At 36.9% G+C, this 23,963-nt stretch overlaps 1 protein-coding gene across 1 annotated transcript in view; it reads left to right on the top strand.

Annotated features, from left to right (window-relative positions):
• The first annotated feature begins 12,554 nt into the window (after nucleotides 1–12,554).
• Nucleotides 12,555–23,963, top strand: part of taf15 (TAF15 RNA polymerase II, TATA box binding protein (TBP)-associated factor) — a 36,228-nt gene continuing 24,819 nt past the window's right edge. The window contains exons 1-5 of the mRNA XM_039756764.1: nucleotides 12,555–12,796; nucleotides 13,341–13,377; nucleotides 19,456–19,498; nucleotides 21,436–21,520; nucleotides 21,608–21,731. Of these exons, the coding sequence (XP_039612698.1) occupies nucleotides 12,787–12,796; nucleotides 13,341–13,377; nucleotides 19,456–19,498; nucleotides 21,436–21,520; nucleotides 21,608–21,731 (299 nt within the window). The 5' untranslated portion in view covers nucleotides 12,555–12,786. The remainder of the gene's footprint in view (nucleotides 12,797–13,340; nucleotides 13,378–19,455; nucleotides 19,499–21,435; nucleotides 21,521–21,607; nucleotides 21,732–23,963) is intronic.

Raw genomic sequence — 23,963 nt, 5'->3', positions numbered from 1 at the left:
TATGCATTACTTTGAGTTCTCTTGCATGCGGCACTTTTTTATAAACTGTAGGCAATGCGGAAAATCTATCTAAAAGTGCAGTTTGCCAGGCAATTCATAAAGTCTGTTTGGCTCTGAAATATTTCCTTCAGGTTTTCATGGTGTTTCCTGGACACCTGCGTGTGCAGACAATAAAAGAAGCGTTTCATGCCATTGCAGGTACTCAGACAAAAACACCCACAATTCCATAAAGAATCTCACAATCAGCCTAACATTCTCATTACCCAGGAATTCCAAATGCGATTGGGGCACATGGGACTGATCAGAGTGGAGTTTGATCAAACATTATTTGGAAAATGTACCTCTCATCCTGATGAATAATCAGACACAGTGTCTTCATCAAATATTTGACCTTCATCAATACCTCGTTGGTCAGACACAAGTTCTAGGGATATGACATTCCCTGCAACTGACCTAAAAAAAAAAATGCCCTCAGAAACAGGGCGATGGGCATTTTGCTGGAGAGCCAACTCTTCTGCAGGGGTTAGGTCTGGACCGCTTGGACCTCCACCTGCTTTTTGCTTGTCTGCCTTCTTATTTGCTTTAAAATCAATATTTTTTATATATGATTCTTTATGACAACAATTCTTTAAATAGTTATATATACCAATATTTACCAGTTTGAAGTATATTCTTGTACTTCACTTTAACCTGTTCCCATGTTCTCCTTGGGCTCACGTTTGATCTGGAATTATGACATATTAAATAATAATTAATCTGACACATAGGAAATGAAATGCTGCATTCAGTAAGTACAATGCACACTACTTAGTGTTTAATTTGTCTGCCACTTTTTGCCAGGCGTCTTTTCTGGTTTGGGCAGCTTTTGCAGTGTTACCCCTTGTGCATATTAAATCTTGAAATTCTTCATATTGATTTGAGGGATTCCTTTTCATTGGTAACTTAGACTTCCAGTCTTTTGGTGTTGTACTTTTCAGGTCTTTACTGGGTGATAGTTTAGGGCTCTCTCGCTCCCTTGTACCCTCAGACCACACATCAGCCACCAGATAAAAGTCCAAAGATGAATATTTATTATAATAATAAAGTGCACAAAGCTCCACCACTCCACTATAATCAATAACAATAACCACTTAAACAATCCTCCAATCTCCCAGACGCTTAGCCACCCTGCCTCCCAACTCAGCTCGCCGTCTGGGAGCTCCCATAATCCTTTTACATTCCCTGACCCGGAAGTGTTCCAACCCCCAGTCCATGTTCTCATATCACTTCTGGGTCAGATAAAAAAGTCCTTTTCTTCACCCCGGAAGGACGTCATTCCCCTTGTCCATGTGACTCGGACGTACTTCCGGGGCATAGGGAAAATAAACACTGTTCCTCCCTGCAGCGTCTCCTAGCGCCCCCCATGGTGTCCAGCAGGGCTGTGAATAAAGACTCCAATGTCCATGATGCCCTGCTGGTCTTCAGGGCACCTCCATACTGCAGGGAGCGCTCCACCTGGTGGCGTGGGGGTATTGGCCGGGATAAACAGCCAGCCATACATCACAACTGCAATTTGCCTGAATAGGTTTATTTTAATAAAATTAACCTTTGCTGACATAATTCCAAATGTGCAATTTGGTCTCTTAGTGGCAAATGCATTTTGGAAGTAGTTTAGTTGCTACTTCAATGTTTACAACTAAGTGATTTCAATGATGGTTGATGTGGCTTTGTAAGATTGTGAAGATGTCTGATGGGATACAATGGAGGGTAACCATTTTGCATCTTAGTGACTCGCACAACAAGCTGAAGACGCATTTTAAGTAATTACAAGATCATGACCCAAAAGCTGCCAATGTCTGGTGTCAAGTGCCAGTGTTAAATTGGGGAATGTGTCCATGCATCAGTGATTGTGCCAGTGGTATTTTGCCTCATTGTCTACAGATGGCTCCAGCTCCACTGAATCAACAAATAAATAAATAAAATCCAGAAAATGGACTAAAGTGTCGAACCACACATAAACTGAAATGTGTATTTTTTTTTAAACTGTAATGTTTTCACGTAAAATCCATCCAGCAGTATGACAAAAAATGTATATTTACTTACGTGGCTGATGCCTTTATCCAAGGTGACTTACAACATTTATGATAAAACTGGTTACATTTCTTTTGTTTTTCCAGTTGGAGTGCAGGCAGGTCAAGTGACTTGCTCAGGGTCAGAAAGTGTCAGAAGCGAGATTTAAACCCACAGCCTCAGGGTTTGAAGTACAACAACAACATTTATTTATATAGCACATTTTCATACATACGATGTAGCTTAAAGTTCTTTACATGGTGAAGAAAGAGAAAAAAGACAAAATAAATAGCAATTAAAATTAGGGAACACTAATTAACACAGAATAAAAGTAAGGTCCGATGGCCAGGCAGGATAGAATAAACAAAAACCAAAAAACTCCAGACGGCTGGAGAAAAAAATGAAATCTGCAGGGGTTCCAGACCACGCGAACGCCCAGCCCCTCTAGTCATTCTACCTAACGTAAATGGCCTCAATCAGTCCTCATGGTATTCAGGGTTCTCATGGAAGAATTTGATGATGACGGTCATGTGGACTTCTGGCCTTTAATCCATCAATGTAGGGACATCATGGTGCTTTGATTAGGTGGTGGTGGCGCAGATCAGCACCACAGAAAAGCGGAAAAAGAACAGAAGAGAAAGGAGGGGTTAATATGGATTTTGAATATGAATACCACAAATAATAATGATAATTAATTGAATATACAGAGCAACAGGATTAAACTAAGATGAAGCTATGAGAAAGCTATGTTAAAGTAATGTTTTTTCAGCAGTGTTTTAAAGTGCTCCACTGTATTAGTCTGGTGAATTCCTATTGGCAGGCTATTCCAGATTTTAGGTGCATAACAGCAGAAGGCTGCCTCACCACTTCTTTTATGTTTAGCTCTTGGAATTCTAAGCAGACACTCATTTGAAGATCTAAGGTTACGATTTGGAGTGTAAGGTGTAAGACATTCCAAAATATAAGATGGAGCGAGATTATTTAAGGCTTTGTAAACCATAAGCAGTATTTTAAAGTCAATTCTAAATGACACAGATAACCAGTGTAGTGACATCAAAACTGGGGTGATGTGCTCAGATTTTCTTTTCCAAGTTAAGATTCTGGCAGTTGCATTCTGCACTAGTTGCAATCGATTGATGTCTTTTTTTGGTAGTCCTGAGAGGAGTGTGTTACGGCAATTTAGCTGACTGAAAACAAAAGCGTGAAATAATTTTTCAGCATCTTGCAATGTTATAAAAGGTCTAACTTTTGCTATATTTCTTAAGTGAAAAAATGCTGTCCAAGTAATCTGATTAATATGTGATTTAAAATTCAGGTCAGAGTCAATAGTTGCTCCTAAATTCTTTATCTCAATCTTGACTTTTAATCCTAATGCATCAAGTTTATTTGTAATAACCTCATTATATCCATTATTGCCAATCACCAAAATTTCTGTTTTCTCTTTATTTAGTTTGAGAAAATTACTACTACAAGTGAGACATTGTGTCAGTGAATCAAGAGAGTCGGGGTCATCAGGTGCTATTGATAAATTCAGCTGTGTGTCATCAGCATAGCTATGGTAGCTCATACCTAGCATAAACAAGAGGGGTGCCTCACGCCTGGACAAACTGGTGAGGAAGGCAGGCTCTATTGTAGACATGGAGCTGGACAGTTTGACATCCGTGGCAGAGCGACGAGCACTGAGCAGGCTCCAGTCAATCATGGAGAATCCACTGCATCAACTGAACAGGAGATCGTTCCTCCCCAACACTATGCGACTCTTCAATTCCACCCGGGGAATATTAATTACTAATTTAATATTGTTCTTTATCAGTATGCTGCTGTTAAGAGTATGTGAATTTCCCCTTGGGATTAATAAAATATCTATCTATCTATCTATCTATCTATCTATCTATCTATCTATCTATCTATCTATCTATCTATCTATCTATCTATCTATCTATCTATCTATCTATCTAAATCGAAAAGAGCAGTGGACCCAGGATAGAGCCTTGCGGAACACCATATAGAATATCATGTGTCTTTGAAGTATAATTACCACAACTAACAAAGAATGCCAGGTAGGATTCAAACCAATTTAAGACACTGCCAGAGAGGCCCACCCATTGACTAAGGTGATTTCTAAGAATATTATGATCAATGGTATCAAATGCGGCACTCAGATCTAAGAGGATGAGAACAGGCCTCTGTCTGCATTTATAAAATAATAAAAAAAACAACCATTCACTGATTTTCTAATCCTGTTTCTAAACAATCACATTCAATATATATGCCTGAAAAATCACATTCCAGTTAAGAAATAAAAAAATGTAACAACGCAGTCAGCTTGTGTTTTGAAGTTGTCCATAGCTGTATGCTTTCTTCATTAACAAATGAGTTCTTGCAAGTATGTTAAATAAAAACAAAACAAAAATTAATTCTGACAAGCACATTTTTCTCTTTATTATTATGTTTTTGTTAATTTCCTGGAATTTTAAGTTTTTGTTTTTTATTAAGGAGTTTGGGTTTGTGATAAAGAGCTGTAAACAACGTACTTGACAGTCATTCAGTGCTCACTGGAATGCTGTTTTGAAAAAAGACACCTTTCAGCTGATTTGGACCATCAGATTTACTTTCCAGAACCCTTCTGGGCAAAGTAGCTGTGACAGGCAAATATCAAAGCCTCTACAAAGATGATGAATTCCTCGAAGTCCACTTCTGAGTCTCCATTGTCGTCTAAGTCCTTCAAGATCTACTGCATCTTTGTCATTAATACTCGATAAAGAAAGAACATTTAATGTAGGGGGTGTAATTATTTATAAAGAAACTTTTACAAATCAAATCCACTTCAAGTTGTTAAATACAAAACAGAAGTGTTATTACAGAAATCATAATTTAATTTAAAATTGGAAATGAGCTGGAATATTCTGTTTTTCTTTAATATAATTAAATTTCGATATTGTCATTGTGAAACTCATATTTACTTCTTTGCAAGAAGAATTCAACATCCTAATTGTAAAATGCATCTCAGAGTAACAGACATCAAAGTCTTTTTTCTTTCAAACATTGAAGTTCAGTTCACTATTATAGTTCTTTTCTGTGTGTTGTCTATTGTAGTAAAGAAAGCAGTGGTGTCTTTATCGTGAAACTTCTGGTGCTGCACAAATTCACAAAATGTACAATTATATTAATTACTATGTACTCACGTATATAACATAATATAACATTCTCAGATCTGCTTAATCCAGTTCGGGGTTATATAAAGGCCATAGCTTATCCCAGTAGCACTGGGCACAAGACAGGAAACAGGCCTAGGCCAGATACCAGTATATTACTAGGCCCACCTACACTCACAAGGCCAGTTTAAAGTCAACAGTTAACCTGACCTGTAAAAATCTATGGATGTGGGAGGAAACTTGGCCACTAAGAAGTAAGCTCAAAGAGACACAGGCCCACTCATATTTATTTATATATTTATATTGTAGCAGTCAGCAGACTTCTCTTTACAGTAAGGGTTGCAAGGCAGCTTTGTCAACTCTTCACAGGCCAAATGGGAACTGGTTGAAGTGGTCCACTAAAAAGGGGGACTGTATCATTTAAAAAGCTTTTGGAGGATTTGAGAAACAGTGCAGAGACTTTCACACAGAAAGAGTAAATAAAAGACCCCTGCTTTTATCGCAGTAATTCTGAAGAATGTGACAACAGGTGATGATCCAGTACTGCCCGCTGTACTCATGTTATAGGGGAATAGCAGATTAGCCATGTCTTGTTCCCAGATTGCATTTGGCATTTCCCTTGGCTCATAACAACAGGAAAAGTGAACTAATCAGTCTAATTAGGCTTTTAGATTATAGCATTGCTGTTCTTTTTTTTTTCAATAAAAAGACCATTGTTGAGTTTAGCCACTATTAAGCATTTGCCTTATCGCAATATTTATACATGTTTAACATGAGGTGACAAACAAAATATAACAGATTTATTCAATGGAAAATAAATCGATAAGTACAAGCCACTGTATTTAGTTATATCCTGATATATAAACCTATAGAACTGAAAGAAGTTGTATTTTCCTCTTTATATTGAAATTAAATATTAATCTTATTTTAGGGATTTGAAAAGTCTATCCTGGCAGCAGCAGTGCTGGGTGGGATACCAACTTGGCCAGGGCATTAGTTTGTTGCCGGGCCCATTAACGCACACACCCACACTCACATACAACAGGACCACTTTAGAGTCAGCAAACAACTTGACCTACACATTTATGGGATGTGACAGTAAAACTGGAGCACCAGGGGAAAAATCACCACATCATAGGAAGACTCCAAACAGACAATGACTAAGGATGAAATTCAAAATCAGAGCACTGGACCTGTGAGGCAGCAGCTCTAATTGTGCTGCTACACTTCTACTTACAGTATGGTTATACAAGGTGCAACGCAAAAGGTTTTAGATGAGTTGTTTAAAAAGAGTACTGTGTGTTACATATAGCGGCCGACACCGTAACTACTTCATAGTACTATGCTTCACGTACTGTCGTACCACTCTCCAAGTTACTGCTGATCAATTGAATATTGGTAAGGAGATAGTTTGCTGGATTATAACCGAAGACTTAGGACAAAGAAAGATCTGTGCACGATTTGTTCCCTATACCTTGACCACAGAGAATAAACAAGAACCCATTGTTTACTGCCAGGTTCTTCTTTTAAAGATAAAATCAGAGAAACTTCATTTGGCCTAAAAGAAGGTATAACTGTGTGTCATCTGTGTATGTGTGAAAATTAACATGTTTTCTAATGATAGTTGAAACTATCAAAGTAATTAGCAAAACAAATCGAGTGGGCAAAAAAGAAAGGAAGGATGTGAAAGTTGGCTTTAGTACATTCATATTTATTCTAAAGAAAGGAAATGACAAAATTTGATACCCAAATTAAATTAATGTGCAGTACACTATTACTTCCTAAACATTACACTAAGGACTGAAGTAAAATAATTCACCAATCATGACACTTGGGGAAGTGGTGACATGTGGGGTTCATGGGGAAGATGTGCTCCACAAATGAAGAAAATAAAGGTTTTCTTTGTGCTTTTACATGTGCATCAGTGTGAGTCTGTGTCGAGTCTGGCGCAAAAAAGCGCCTATTTTACACTTGTCATTTTCTGGTAACCATGTCTTTGATATCTTGCAAAGCACTTTGAGCAATATTCTGTGTATGAAAATATGCTATAGAAATAAATGTTGTTGTTGTTGCTATGTTCCCAGTACCTGAAACCTTATAGTAAAAAATCAGAAAACCTCCAATTCAGTACTATTTTTATTGCATATAAATATCAATAATTCAGCATATACTTTGGATAATAGACAAAGTTGCTTCATAGGCAAAGTTGGTAGCCCATTCAACCAGAGCTAATGTGTCAAAGTCACTATGGTCTTTTTTACTGTTTATGTAGTGTAACAAACTACCTCACAGCTCCAGAGCCTTTTGTTTAGTTAATTAGTAAAGTTTAATTTATATGTAGTTTAAGTATTGACTAAATATACTGGCATGGAAACAGTCAAATTGTATGTTTCACTGAATCTTGATGTGAAAAGAATTTAACACATCCTATGCAGGGTACAAACACATCTCTGCACAAGTACTAATTCAATAAATATAGAAGGTTAAAAAATAAAACAGTAAATGTGAGATGTATAAATATCTGGGCACTCTCGCAATTAATTCATTAATATCTTTTTAAAAAGCCTTAAAACCTTAAGCCATCAGAAGACAATGACGGACCTTAATGAACTCTGTGCCTCTGTAACTTCGTAATACACCATATAGGATCCCATCCATATAAATATTTGTCGTGCTTGTCACCTTTCAGAACTCCACATAGGAACTCACTATCACCAGCACTAACACACTTATGGATGTCCCCAAGACACACAAAGGCTTAACACCCTTTGTTTATATACCACTTACCAATAAATGGAGTCTTCTACCACTCTTGCTCTTTCTATTGAGGTGTGACATCTCAGTCTTGATAAATCTGGAAGAATGAGGAATTGGCGCTCTCCCAGGCACCAGGTGGCCTAATATTTACTTTATTACTTCAGTCACTCAAAATATAAAGGAAAAACTATAGAAATGTAATAATAATAATAGTAATAATACATTTTATTTATTTGTAGGTGCCTTTCTAAACACTCAATGACACCAAATAATAGATATAACAGACATTAAACAAAAGAAATACAAAAATTAAAATCAGGCAGAACAATTATAATCAAAGAGAAAAAGCTGTCCTAAACAGATGAGTTTTAGGTTTAGATCTGAAAAGTGAGAATGAATCAATATTTCTAAGTTTGGATGGTAATGACTGAATGCTCTGCTCCCCATGGTGGTAAGATGGGTGAGGGGGACAGTCAAGTGAATGGAAGATGAAGATCTAAGGGTATGGGAGGAAATGGCAACATGGAGGAGGTCAGACAGATATAAAGGGGCAAGGTTGTGGATAGCCTTAAATGTTAACAGGAGAATTTTGAACTCAATACGGAAGCTGCTGCAAGATGGGAGTGATATGGTGAGTACAGGGGGTTCTAGTAATGATACGGGCAGCTGAATTCTGGACCAGTTGAAGCCCATAAAGAGATTTGCGAGAAAGACCAAAGAAAAGGAATTGCAATAATCCAGAAGAGAAGTGACAAGGCTATGAACAAGGATAGTATTTGTATGGGGAGCGAGGGAGGGGCGAATACTACTAATGTTATGCAAGTGGAAATATGCAGACCGGGAGATGTTATTGATGTGGGACTGAAAAGTAAGAGTACTATCAAGGATGACACCCAGACTCTTAACCTGTGGGGAAGGGGAAACAGAGGAATTAACAATAAAAAAAATTTAAAATAATCAGTTTTGGATAATGTTAATTTTGTACCAATGAGGAGAACCTCAATTTTACCACTATTTAATTTAAGAATATTTGAAGAAAACCAGGATTTAATTTCTGTTATGTAGTCAATAAGTGAGGATGGTGGAAAGGAAAACATATATTTCCTAGTGAGTTATATACAGTGGGATGCAAAAGTTTGGTCAACCTTGTTAATAGTCATTATTTTCCTGTATAAATCGTTACGATAAAAAATGTCAGTTAAATATATCATATAGGAGACACACACATTGATATTTGGGAAGTGAAATGAAGTTTATTGGATTTACAGAAAGTGTGCAATAATTGTTCAAACAAAATCAGGCAGGTGCATAAATTTGGGCAGCACAAAAAAGAAATGAAATCAATATTTAGTAGATCCGCCTTTTGCAGAAATTACAGCCTCTAAACGCTTCCTGTAGGTTCCAATGAGAGTCTGGATTGTGGTTGAAGGTATTTTGGACCATTCCTCTTTACAAAACATCTCTAGTTCATTCAGGTTTGATGGCTTCCAAGCATGAGCTCTCTTTAACTCACACCACAGATTTTCAATTATGTTCAGGTCTGGGGACTGAGATGGCCATTCCAGAACGTTGTACTTGTTCCTCTGCATGAATGCCTTAGTGGATTTTGAGCAGTGTTTCGGGTCGTTGTCTTGTTGAAAGATCCAGCCCCGGCGCAGCTTCAGCTTTGTCACTGATTCCTGGACATTGGTCTCCAGAATCTGCTGATACTGAGTGGAATCCATGCGTCCCTCAACTTTGACAAGATTCCCAGTCCCTGCACTGGCCACACAGCCCCACAGCATGATGGAACCACCATCATATTTTACTGTAGGTAGCAGGTGTTTTTCTTGGAATGCTGTGTTCTTTTTCCTCCATGCATAACGCCCCTTGTTATGCCCAAATAACTCAATTTTATTTTCATCAGTCCACAGCACCTTATTCCAAAATGAAGCTGGCTTGTCCAAATGTGCTTGAGCATACCTCAAGCGGCTCTGTTTGTGCTGTGGGCGGAGAAAAGGCTTCCTCTGCATCACTCTCGCATACAGCATCTCCTTGTGTAAAGTGCTTGAATGGTTGAACGATGCACAGTGACTCCATATACTGCAAGATGATGTGGTAGGTCTTTGGTGCTGGTCTGTGGGTTGACTCTGACTGTTCTCACCATTCGTCGCTTCTGTCTATCTGAAATCTTTCTTGGTCTGCCACTTCGAGCCTTAACTTTAACTGAGCCTGTGGTCTTCAATTTCCTCAATATGTTCCTAACTGTGGAAACAGACAGCTTAAATCTCTGGGACAGCTTTCTGTATCCTTCCCCTAAACCATGATGGTGAACAATCTTTGTCTTCAGGTCATTTGAGAGTTGTTTTGTGACACCCATGTTGCTACTCTTCAGAGAAAATTAAAGGAGGAGGGAAACTTACAATTGACCCCCTTAAATACTCTTTCTCATTATAGGATTCACCTGTGTATGTAGGTCAGGGGTCATTGAGCTTACCAAGCCAATCTGAGTTCCAATAATTAGTTCTAAAAGTTTTGGAATCAATAAAATGACAACGGTGCCCAAATTTATGCACCTGCCTGATTTTGTTTGAACAATTATTGCACACTTTCTGTAAATCCAATAAACTTCATTTCACTTCTCAAATATCACTGTGTGTGTCTCCTATATGATATATTTAACTGACTTTTTTATCGTAACAACCAACGATTTATACAGGGAAATAATGACTATTAACAAGGTTGCCCAAACTTTTGCATCCCACTGTAATAATGCCAATAGAGGAAAGTATAATAGAAAATAAAATAGATAGTAAAGTTTGAATATATTCCTAGAAAAGCTTACTGAAAATCAACAGCATCAAGTGTGGATTTTGTCTTAGGTAGCTTTTTAATTCAGCAACCAGTGTGATGCTTAGGTTTGCGTTCTCAGATGTTAAAAAAAAATGGTCTCTCTCTCTTTCTGACATGTCTCTGACGTTGCATCTTATGCTGTTGTTATTCTTTCAGTCCTTCAGTAGGGGCATTATTTATGTTGAAGTCCCATGTGGCGCTCCAGGTCATTTGACATCACACACATGTACTGTAGTTGGCTAGATTTGCTTGTGATGGATGGCTGTGCATCTCCATACTGGTTTTCATTCCCTTTTACCATTAAGTTGTAAACTGACAGAAACAGATCTATTATAGTTATAAATTACCAGAAAGAGAGGATTCTTTCAATGTAAATTAACCCCATAGTTAAATTGCCTTAAGGGTTCTGTAAATTCCTTTGCAAATTAGTTACTTTACAGTTCATCCTGATTTGTTTGACAAAATTAAAAAACTTAATATAAGCCATCTGTACCTTCAAAATATGATGGTTTTATGCACCAGGACACAGCCCTTGTTTGAAGCGCTCCTGATGCACATGCCTACAGTATCCTGATGTGTGTAAGCCTCCCTTGCCCAGCAGTTCCTTTCTTGAGTTTGACTGAACAACCACAGCAAAACTGCCCAATCAGATTGGTCAGAGTGACCAGATACCCACAAAGACATTAACATCTTATTATAAAGTATCTATCTATCTATCTATATAGATAATGAAGATATCTATCTATCTATCTATATAGATAGATATCTTCATTAGCCTTGGATTACATTGGAAAATACCCGGTACAAGTTAACACTGAGGATACAGAATGAAAGGATTGTATTCCCATGTTCATTATTTTGTGAATTATTTTAGTGTTTAGATACACATGGGTGCTTATTGCAAATGGAGGAAATACCGTATGATATTAACTATAATTTACTGGGAATGACGAGAAAAAGAATATAACATTTTTTTCTGTGTGATGTGGGAACATGATTATGCTATTTTAGGGCCCTTATAACATGGACATTGTAAAGCAGGCTGCAAATTGCAAAATATTATGGAAATAATAATAATAATAATAATTCCGGATACGTAAATGATATGCCAATCTACAGCACCTACTTAGACTAAACTGAAAAAAAGTAAAAATACACCCCTGTAATTGAAATCATTCAAATGAGAAAATTCATCCATCAATTACCAGTATGCTGTTACAGTGTAAATTCTCCTTCTTCGCTTCTCCATACAGCTCAGTCCTGCACCTCCTCCCCAGTGAGACTGTTTTCCTTCAAATCCTATTTAACTTTATTCATCCACCTCACATTCCTGTACTTACACTTCCATCACTCTTTTGTCTACATATTGTTTATCCTAGTCACGTATCCATACCACTTCAAACTACTTTCCTGTGCTTTCCTAAACTTCTCTCCTACTTTTGTTAAAACCTGGTTGTCACACATCCGTTTCCATATTCTCATTTCTAAAAGTTCCTTTTTCTGCGCTTCCCATCCTGCCTATGTCTCAGCTCAATACATCACTGATGGTCTTGCCACCTTCTCAAAAATCTTATATTTAACCTTCGCCTTAATTCTTTGGTTTCACTATATTCATGATACATTATTCCAATTGCCCATTCAAATGGAAAATCGAGCCTCCCGATTGACACAGTTGGCTTTCCGTATCTCGCCCGCCCTTTCGCTCTAGGAGAGGCATGTGATACAGAAGTGGCGATTTGGAGCGTACCATTTTTAAGTCACCCGTGACATCTTATTTATTTTAAAACGTCATTAACGTTTAAAACTATTGTTTTTTTCCATTAAGGAATACCGATAAACAATAGAATTTTTCTCGTTCCTGTACGCGGTTAAATATTTTGATTTAACGTAAGGAGTTACAGTTGGTACTTCCCAACAACAAGGCCGAAGTTGATAAAGCTCTAGATCTGTTTGGTGTGGAGACGGGTGGTGTGGTTTTGTTTTTTTGTGTGAAATGGCGTCTGGTAGGTTGCTTTAATTTAAATAGATTTTAATTAAGATTATTTAATATATTTGGCTTGTAGCCTGTGAAGAGGCATAGCCAATAGTCATTACCCTTGTCATGATACGTATAGTTTATAGTTGTTTTAGCTGAATGCATAACTTACTATCTATACATATAAAAACCTAGTCTAGTGTGTGTAATTTGGTGTATGTGTGTTTTATATAAAGTTTAGATGTTGCATTCGAGGAGAAATGCTCCGCCATTATCATGAAGTTAGCCTGAATTTTGTGTGTGTGTGTGTGTGTGTTTGTGCACGCGCGCGCGTGTGTGTGGGGCTGCACGTGTCTTTTAGGCCCTTAAGTTCTTCTTATCAAGTGCAAAACGGAGTCATAATAGTAGTTGTTTTTAATTTTATACGAATGTAAAGTTTTTTTTATTTCCCTGCGATATGTTAAGAATTAACGCTAGTGTCGCTTTATAGAAGTTTTTTTTTGCGCTGCTTTTGGCATCGCGCAGTAAAGTGTTATAGGGACAGCTTTCTGATGATGCATTTTATTTTCTAGGATCTGATTACGGGCAGCCTGGGCCTCCACAGCAAAGGTAAGTTTAAGCAGGCTAATGCGAAAAATATATGTTCAGTATGATTAATCCTGAACGTTCATATACCCGCCTTTTGTACTTTTCACCTGCGTCAGTTGAGGCTTTTGGAAGTGAAACTGCTGCTGTATTTGTGAACTGATCTTCTTCACCCAGTTGTTTCCTTGGTAGAGGTATGCATTGGTGGCAAGAAGTACCCTCTGTAGATGTTAATTTCTGTTCTGATCTTGGGCAATATATTGTATACAAGTTTCATTGCCTTATAACTTTATGCGCCGAAAGCATAGTTGTACATATATTAGAAATGCTTTTATTTATCCCCGTGTCCCTGTGTTAGAATATAGCGAGTTGGAAAATGACTGACTTATTTTTTTTTTTTTACTAATTTTACGTGGGGTTGATGTGCTTGGTCAGCCTTCTCCGAACGACTCCGTTCTGCACTTCCTTGCCGGTCAAGCGCTTTACTTTCAGATATTCTTTTACTTTATCTGTCCACCTCCTCTTTGACCTCCCTCATTTTCTGTTTCCCTGTACTTCCATTCACCACTGTCGCCTTGAACCTTTTTTCCTTTCCCTGTTTTTTTTCTTATGGACGTACTACTTTAATCTAGCCTGCCTTCACTCACGTTCCACTGGGGACAAAATCCTCTTATTCCTGTTCTTGGTCAGGAGAGGCAGCAGTTTATGCCATCAAGTGAAAAATTCAGTCCTATACAGGTTGCTTTTCCTTTGCGAGGTACCATCATGCACATATCTAAGGGTGTGTCTGTGCCTCTTTTATACAAGCATCAAGAACCAGGCTGTTAGTCTTGCTTTAGTTCTTGGTATTAAATTGTTTTCGTAGTTGACAGTCTAAAAGTCCTGTGACTGAGACTGTACTAGTCTTGGCTACAAGCCTTGTACACATGTTCAATGATCTCTCATACTCTGGCAGTTTATAGTCAAATGCATGTCTTTTAGACATAGGAGGATATTGGAGTACTCAAAGAAAACTCCAGTGAACACATCTAGACTATGCAAAGTCTACATTAGTAGGATGTTGTACCATGTTAGCCATCAGCTGTGGCCAAATCTGGGAGGCAGCTTGATGAATGAGGTCTCCAGGACTCTAAATAAATCCACATCATATTATGTGATATCATCTACTGTTAAGTTCTACTCCATACTTATAAAAAGTTTTTATTTTTATACTGTATTGAGGATTTGTTCTGTGTATTGTATTGACCCTCTTCTTTTTGACACCCACTGCACGCCCAACCTACCTAGAAGGGGGTCTCTCTTTGAACTGCCTTTCCCAAGGTTTCGTCCATTTTTTTCCCTACAAGGGTTTTTTGGGAGTTTTTTCTTGTCTTACTGTCAAGGCTGGGGGTCTGTCAAGAGGCGGGTCTATTAAAGCCCATTGCGGCACTTGTGTGATTTTTGGACTGTACAAAAAATAAATTGTATGGATACAATGAGAAGTCAAGCATAATAACCTTTCATTTGTTAACTGAACATATTACAATATGCCAGGTTTCAAGGCAGCTAAGACCCCTTCTGGCAAGATGTAAAGTCAACATAGAGTGACTAGGATGGGATTTTAACTCAATCATTTTATTAAGCTGTGGGTTTAGTTCAAATACTACAAAATTGAGTACAGTCACACTTTGCGAAAGCCTTGTCAGGGAATTGGAATGGAGACTTGTTCTGAAAGTTGAATGCAAAAGATTACTGTTACCTGTCTGTGTGAACATGCCTTAGACACAATTTGTTGTGCATGCTGCGCTCCTCTTTTTTTTTTTTTTTTTGGAGTTTAAATAGCCGAAATATCTCCATAATACTGAATTCCTTGGACCATTCTTTTCAACTATGTCATCTTTTGAACCTTGAACTGATTTTTATTTTTCAGTTTTTTTTGTTAACATTTTCTGTGTTTCTTCCTGACGTGGTGGCGTGCGTGGCAGCTGCAAACCAAACATTAGCACGTGTGCTGCTGTCAGATGATGTGCACTGTGCTGTGTGCGTCAGCCTAACATGAGGCGACTAACTCTATTCCATCCACATGATTGGTTTGGTGCAGCGTTATTCTGATTATTATTGGCCTTTCTTGTTGCCTGATGTCTCACAACATGGATGGGAATGAGTTCTTTCGACTATGTCTGATATTTCTATTGAGGAAAACATTATTTTGAGAATTATCGTGTTAACTCCCAGCCCTTCTCACATTTTATATATACTGTATGTATAGAGTTAGAGGGATGGATAGAGATACAGATATATAGATAGAGAGAGAGAGATGAAGCCCGTGCAAACAAAAGTCAGTCCAGCTTGTATATGATGTATGAAAAATTGAAAAGAGGCAAAAGAGCAACAAGGGAAAAAAACTATTTTAAAGTGACTGTTTTTGAGTAACAGAATGCCCATTCTTTCTTTGCAAACAGAAGCATATTCAACATTTTTTTAGGTTAAATTATAAAACAATGTTAAGAGTACCAGAATGCTGAAGATCGGAAATAGTGTTTCATGGCCTTTGGCAAATTAAGAGTTATACATTTGAGTAGTTTTGATACTTCTTACAAATACTAACAGAAGTAATTGATTTATTGCTTCCTGATAATCTGCAGAATATTTTACTTAGTCTTAAGCTCAATGAAAAGATTCCTGCTGCAACATACAATTTAACCAAATAGCTATGCCTTGTTCCATAGGGGTCTGTCCCTGCTTCATATTTTTTTTGTTGTGGCACAACATAGAACCACTTGATTGGCAGTCCAGGTGTCCCCCTTTTGTAGACCTTATTCTAAATTTAAACAATGAACATATCTGGACAGTTTTCCTAAAAATACTGTCTGTTACATGGCTTCACCTGGCATGTTTCTTGAAACAGTTGGCATCTGTTTATAGTTGTAACAGATCAAGTGCCTTACTGTGTATATAGTATTTTAATTTGTTTTTTTTAACCAAGGGCAAGTCCTACCTGTTCTCCAGTCTTAAAACAAAAGGAATATTACCAATTGTATCTCAAATGTTGCAAGTTGCCTTGGTTAAAGGAATTAGTCAAATAATAAGTAATAGTTATATTCTTGGGTCACTTGAGCTTCTTATTCTTATTCATGGACATGTTGTTTTCAGTGTTGTGACCGGGTGCTTGAGGTAATCAACAGGAAAAAGCGAAACTTGCTGACCACTGAGTTTTGCATCTTCCTTGAGCTTCGAGAAACTTTCCAGTTCCATTTCACAATGTGATCAAGTCCCTTTTTTCTTATTCAGGGCACTGCCCCATCTTTAGTCATCTATCCATCCTATTGGTTAGTGGTGCTATTCGTGCATCCCATCAATCCTCTGTCCTTCATTTGCATAGCTTATGTAAGTTAGCATAATATTAATATAGGCAAACAGTGTTGGCTTTTTTTTTCTCTAATTCACAAAATTTCAATCAAATACAGCAAACCATTTTGAGATTTTGGGGTATTTAGTGTTTCTTGTGTGGGGTTGGGTTACCCCCAAATATTGATGTAGAAATGTACCTTCTTAGTAAATACCTACTGAGTTAGGTGTACCAGCCTGCCAAATTTCAACTTTTCAACTAAGTGGCACTTAGGGACGCTCTTCGGCTTGCTGTCCAGTTGGGGGAGGTCCCAAGAGAGTTTAGAAACCTCATTTTCTTGAACAAGTGCCGCATTAATAGGAATGTTTCTTTAACGAGCATCACTGAACCACATAACGGCTTTTTCGACGTCTTCACATGCAGCAGTTCACGTAGGTTTGCAACCCGAGATTTTTCTTTTTTTGCTCTTTCAAGAAAGTTGACAATGTCGATGGCAAAATTCCGAATTCACTGGCGTCTTTTTTTTTCTTCTTTTTGCCGAAATCAAGAGCTGCAAAAAATTAGTTTTTTTCTCTAATATGAACTGTTACGGTTTTTCATGTCTGCCGTTTTCTATAGGATGGTGACAATGAGTTCAGTTCCAATGGATGTTTTTCAAATGTTGACGAGCAATAAACAAAAAGTATCGCTGAAAACTGCAGGAAACAAAAAAGCAAAAAAAAAAAAAAAATGGTAAGGGGAAAATTTGAAGAAATAAAAAAAAAAAACTGTTTGTTTGGGGATCATTGTGCACAACTGAGCTGCGGCCTCAGAACTAACTGCTCTGTGGATGATTCATTTAGGCATTTCAAGGTCTTTTGGGCACTTCATTGTAATGAAAGTATCTGATGAATGTACTTCATAGTAATGAGATTTCTATAGATTCGTGTCCTATGTGAAACTGTCGGGACAATAAAAATACTTCGTTGTAATGAAAATTTTGTTTTAAAGATTTTCGTTGTAATGGAATTTTACCTGTAGATGAATTAATAATTGAATGAAGATAAATGGGGAGATAATTTGCTTGATTAGATCCTGGCCAGGTTTTGAAAAAGTTCTGCACAGATCCTCAAAATGAGAATTTGATTTTTTCCAATTTCAAATAGTATAGAACATGAGTTACCCACTGACTTAAGAGGAGAGTTAGGATTTTTCCAGTTGAGCAAGTCTATTTGCCAATAGTGTAGTAAAGGCAATTAGGTTGTTTGCCCTTCTCCACTTTAAGACCATCTGAAGTACATCAAACACAGCTGTTAGTGTATTAGGAGGGACACCAAGGCTGTCTGAAAGGCATGTAAAGATTTTGGTCCAAAATGATGTTAATTTAGTGCAGGCCCAAAACCTGTGAGGCTGGAATCTGATTACAGTGTTTGCAGGTTGGATCTTGCCCTGGAAACATTTTGGACAATTTTAAATGAGACAGATGTGCTCGATTATATATTTTTGAGTTGAATAATTGTATGCTTTGACATATGGAGCTAGAGAATTCTCTGCATTGCTACCTTCCACTATTTTTCTATTAATCTGTTATTTTGAACAAGTCTGGCTTTTTCCTATCTTAGGTAATTATTTATGTACTTTCACCCACAACTCTATCAGGTTATTTTTTTTTTTTTTTATTGTATCATTCTCTATACACTCTAGAACCTGTAGTTTAGGTTGTGGTGTTAGTAGTTTTGAATTTACTGTAGAAAAGGGATTTTGTGTTCAGAGTATGTAATGCACTAGTGAGACTGCTTCTGAAGTACAGTATGCAATTCTGGTCACCACCCTACAAGTAAAACTCCGCAGTACTTGAAGCTGTGCATCCCAGGACTTGACAGACTCTGAGGAGTAAACATGTTTAAGTCTCTAGAAGAGGAGACCTAATTTAAGTGTTCAAATTTTTCAAAGACATTGATAAAGTAGATCCAGCAGATTTTGTTCAACTTAATGGTGAATCAGTACTTGCGGATGCCAGTGAAAATTAAGGGCCAAGTGCATTTAGGGCTTAAGCCAGAAAGCACGCACTTGTGCAAACTATCAAGCCATGTAAGTTGAAGCAGAAACCTTGACAATCTTAAGAATCTGGATAAGATATTGGGGCAACCTTGTCCCCTTTGTTAGCTAAACAAATGAGCTAGATGGACTAAATGTTCAAATTTTTCAAAATTCTTATGTAATCTGTGAAAATCATTGGCAGCCATTATTTTTGAGATGCTGCAGCTATCACATTTGGCACAAAGAAAGCTTTACATACCTTAAATGACAAATGTCTAACTGTTGCCTTACCTAAGAACATTGTGCTTTTCTTTTACAACATTCGTGAAACATACATAGTAATTCCCAATAAAAGACTCGTTAAAGAAACATACTCGTCTTTTTGTAAAGGTGAATGTGCAAACCTAATGAAGCAATTCTAAATGGTTTTTGGGTTATGGTTGTATTTTGAGCTTTTACATAAATCAGTTTTTTTAGAAAGTTAATATTAAAGGTTAATATATTTCTGTGAATTTATTTTAAAAAATGTAATTACCATTTGCTTTCAAAAAATAACTTGCTGATAGCCAACCAAAATATTTACTCAGTAATTTAACTATATGTATTAGGTCAAAATTGGGGAAATTGATTATTTAATAATTCTTCCATAAGAATTGCATGTAGGTTGTGTTGTAAGTGTGTGTGGAACTATTTTTCTTTTTCTTTGTAAATGTATATACTATATATTTACATTTAAAACTTTTATTTTTATAAAGCTATGGTGGATCTGGAGGTTATGGATATAACCAGAGCTCAGGGGTAAGTACTTCTTGCTATGATTTTATTATTGTAATCTGATTTTCTGTGGGCAAGACACTATACTAGTAATTTATTGTAAAGTACAATGTGGTGAAAATACTTCCTGGTAACAGGTCTGCAGAGTTAACTAATAAAAACATTGTTTTAGTTGTGAGTAGTTTTTGCTTGCATTAATTAACACAATAAAGTATAATTAGTTTTTCCATGAAGGCACATTTAAGTACAAAACTGAAAAGAAATGTGATAAATTCCACAATTCTTGTATACAATTATGTTCTAAATCACTTTAACAGGAAACTATTTAGGCAATCTGTTTTTAAATATGTAAATAAGACAATAAAACACATTTGTTGACTTACATATAACTTCTGTAGTTTGTTTTTTTTTTTTTGTCCAAAACATTGTTTACTGGCACGTTGTGGACATTTTTTTATTTTTAATTACAGTGACCATCCAAGTAAAAACTAAAACATTATAAATGTCCATAAGGACACCATTTAGAGAGTCTAATAACATGTTTCTCTATAGGTTTAATATCTCTCTCTATCTCTGTCTCTATCCTACGTCTTGCATACTGGTTATCTTAATACAACCCCAATTCCAAAAAAGTTGTGATGTTGTGTAAAATATTAATAAAAACAATGCAGTGATTTGCATATCTCAAAAATGTAAAAATATGCATGCAAGCATCTAAAAACCTTCAAACTAAACAACTATGAGTCTGTATTATAGACTTTCCCTGTTTGAATGGTAAAATGTTAGGGTAATGACTTATTTTTTTTTGTTGACACTGCATGACAGCTTACTATGCTTACACCAGCCAACTTCAACATCATAGTGTTAAGACCACCTCAGGAGAACCGGCATATTAGATATTTCTATAAGTAGCCCAGATGTGGCTAGTAGGTCATAGTTTGCTCATCCCTATTGTAAAATATGCAGATGTATAAATCACTGGTTTTGATTTTTTTCTCCTTAAATACAAAAGGGCCTTTTTTCTTTACTGCAAACGGTCTTTAAACCACAAAACTACAAGTTGTAGTATACAAATAATAAATTGTAACAAGTACAATCAAATCAACAATTCAAATCTTAGTGTACTTGTGGATGGTGAAGCTGTTGACAGATTGATGGGCATCAAAGGAGCAATGCATCCAGACAATGTCTGCAAATTGCTTGTATTTGACAGTTTAACAGTCTTTTTGAAGCCAAGTTGGCAAATAGCCTGTCAGTACACTGCCTCAAGAAAAATATTTTTATTAATTCGTATAAAAGACTGCACTACTGTTTGTTAGTATTTTATTGACTTGTGCATTTGTGAATCTCTTCTTCTTGAAGACGTTCTCATTTGTGAATAATCCTGTTATCTTGTTTAAAAAAAAAAAAAAAAGGGTGTCTAACAAACTGGGGGTATCAAATGGTATTGAGTATCAATTTTTGACAAATCAAATTTAGTATCTTGACCACCCTAATTAACATATACCTCTAGGTATGTACTACATAGTCATGTAGTGTGTCTGCTTTTTGATGATTTTGATTTCTGCCACTGAAAAATACTGTGTTCCTGACACACACTGGCTTTTCAGATGGCTGTTTTCTGTTTGATTTATAAATGTTGAGAGATTTCAGACAGATGCTCGATTTAGTTATAGTGTAAGTATTGTATTTTCCCCTCACTTAGTAAATTCTAAGCTCTTATTCATCTTGGTTAAAAACACCAGATAGTAATAAGTTACTGATTGTTAAAAATAGGTAATATTCTTTAAGGAATAATTTTCAAAATGCATTAAATATACAGTATTAATGTTTTTCAGATTTCCCATTGGTTTAACAAATTATGCTATGGAGCATTACACATAATGAAGTCCCTGTGCAGTGTATTAGTTATTATTAAATGTGTTCTTAACACTTGATTAGTATTGTGTTGTATTTTCTAGGATTATAACCAGTCTGCTGAAGGATCTTCTGGATATGGGCAGAGTTATACAGAATATGGATCCAACTATAGCCAGTCACAGCCAGGTATACAGAAGTTAAAGTAGTTCAGTTTGCAATCTCTTGACATGTTTCATTAAGTGTAACCTTCTTCCCATCACCAAATTATTTCAGCTGAAAGTTGTAATCAGTCATCACGTGGATATCCACCTGGCAACTATGGAAATCAGGGTGGATATGGGCAGCGTTCTCAAGAAGCTCATGGGAACTATGAGCAGCGGAGCACCAACTCAAGAGGGTAAGAGTGACCACAGATTAATTTGATAAATCTTTTAATATTTTAAAGCAGGTTGTTTTTGCTTTTAATTGTTGAGTGTGTAACTGGAGGTTGTTATCCCTTTAAACATACATACTTTTGTGAATGTTAATTTTACAGGCTAATTGTTTAGTTTGGCATCTAGGAATTGTATTTTCACTGAGCTTCTGTGTATAAAAACCATCTGAAAACCTAATTGTGTGTACATATGTACTTATTTTATACCATGCTCCTTGTTAAATGTTAAGATTTGAACTAGTTTGGTAGCATCTAAATGATATGTTTATAGATGAGATACAGATAAAGACTTTTTTTTTTAAATAAACTTTTAGCTATTCTTCAGGGTATGAAACTGATAAATATCCTGTAATTCTCTCTGTCCTCTTGTCCTTTTACTTTACCCTTTTTGTTTAGAGTTTTGTTACAACTTGGCTTATGCAGTATGTATGCTGGAGTATTTTGACTAGTTTGGGCAGTGAAAAGACACAGCTGTGGCAAACTATTAAGACCTTCTACATTGCAAGTTATTGCTTTAATGGTTCATGCAGTACAAATATCAAGCATGTCCTTAAAAACACAGCTTCAAAGGCTGTCTTACAAGTTTAAGATTTCTTTTGTATCTTAATGCGTTAAACTGCTCATCTAGGCTCAGTACTTATTATACTACTGATGATTTGGTTAATTGGCTGGAGACAGTACAGATAAGAAAAGAGTTTGCTGTATAAGGGAGCTCATTAATTGGGTCGATCGGATCTATATTCTTGAACAGTTAGAAAAAACTTTTATTAATGACATATTCTGAAATACTTAGTAAATATATACTTTACATAAGGCATAAGAACTCGGTGATAGCAAAAACGAGGGACGCAGCAGCAACACTCGGAGCTGGATAATCTTTAAAGACAGGTTGAGCACTTGGGTAATGCAGTTTAATGTAGACAAATGTAAAGTGCTGCACAAAGACAAAAACGTTAATCATATGTTCAAGATGGTAAAGGCTGACTGACAGAAAGCAACCTCTGAGTAAAGGATTGAGGGTTTTATTGTGACGTAACAGTCTCGTTAAGGCGCTGTGCAGAAAACTTTAAAATGGCAAATAAAGCATTTTCAAAAATAATTTGAATTGCAAGACCATGTTTTCTACTCCCCCATAGAAATTGGTAGATGCTCCATCCTGTAATCCATTGTTTCTCAACTGTTGGAAGCAGGTCATGGGCTGCTGCTGGTGGGTCGTGAGTTGCTATTGTTTATAATGGTAATGGGTTGTGACGGGTTACTCCTCCAATATTTGCGCTTTAGGCCAAGGCCCTCTGCTCTGACAGTCGTGCTCCGTTCACTAAGGGGACAACATGGAGGAAAGTTGGTTGCAACATAAAGGTTGAGAAACACTGCAGTAATCCATTGGCTCTCGAGTCAGTTGAGAAAATGTGTAAATGCATTGTGGAATCTAATCTTGAACATTTTGAGAGGGACACAACTAGTTTGTCTTGTGAGGTTGTGTATTGGTTTACTTTTCCTCAGTGCTCTTGTTCTTATTCTGGCACATGTATGTTTTTTGTGCATGCCCGTGTCGCTCAAACACAGGAACATACACTCACCTAAAGGATTATTAGGAACACCTGTTCAATTTGTCATTAATGCAATTATCTAATCAACCAATCACATGGCAGTTGCTTCAATGCATTTAGGGGTGTGGTCCTGGTCAAGTCAATCTCCTGAACTCCAAACTGAATGTCAGAATGGGAAAGAAAGGTGATTTAAGCAATTTTGAGCATGGCATGGTTGTTGGTGCCAGACGGGCCGGTCTAAGTATTTCACAATCTGCTCAGTTACTGGAATTTTCACGCACAACCATTTCTAGGGTTTACAAAGAATGGTGTGAAAAGGGAAAAACATCCAGTATGCGGCAGTCCTGTGGGCTAAAATGCCTTGTTGATGCTAGAGGTCAGAGGAGAATGGGCCGACTGATTCAAGCTGATAGAACAGCAACTTTGACTGAAATAACCACTCGTTACAACCGAGGTATGCAACAAAGCATTTGTGAAGCCACAACACGCACAACCTTGAGGCGGATGGGCTACAACAGCAGAAGACCCCACCGGGTACCACTCATCTCCACTACAAATAGGAAAAAGAGGCTACAATTTACACAAGCTCACCAAAATTGGACAGTTGAAGACTGGAAAAATGTTGCCTGGTCTGATGAGTCTCGAT

This window comes from Polypterus senegalus, chromosome 6 (genome assembly GCF_016835505.1).
Source record: "Polypterus senegalus isolate Bchr_013 chromosome 6, ASM1683550v1, whole genome shotgun sequence".
Taxonomy (NCBI): Eukaryota; Metazoa; Chordata; class Cladistia; order Polypteriformes; family Polypteridae; genus Polypterus; species Polypterus senegalus.
The sequence above is the reverse complement of the archived record's forward strand: the minus strand, read 5'-3'. Positions and strand labels throughout refer to the sequence as shown.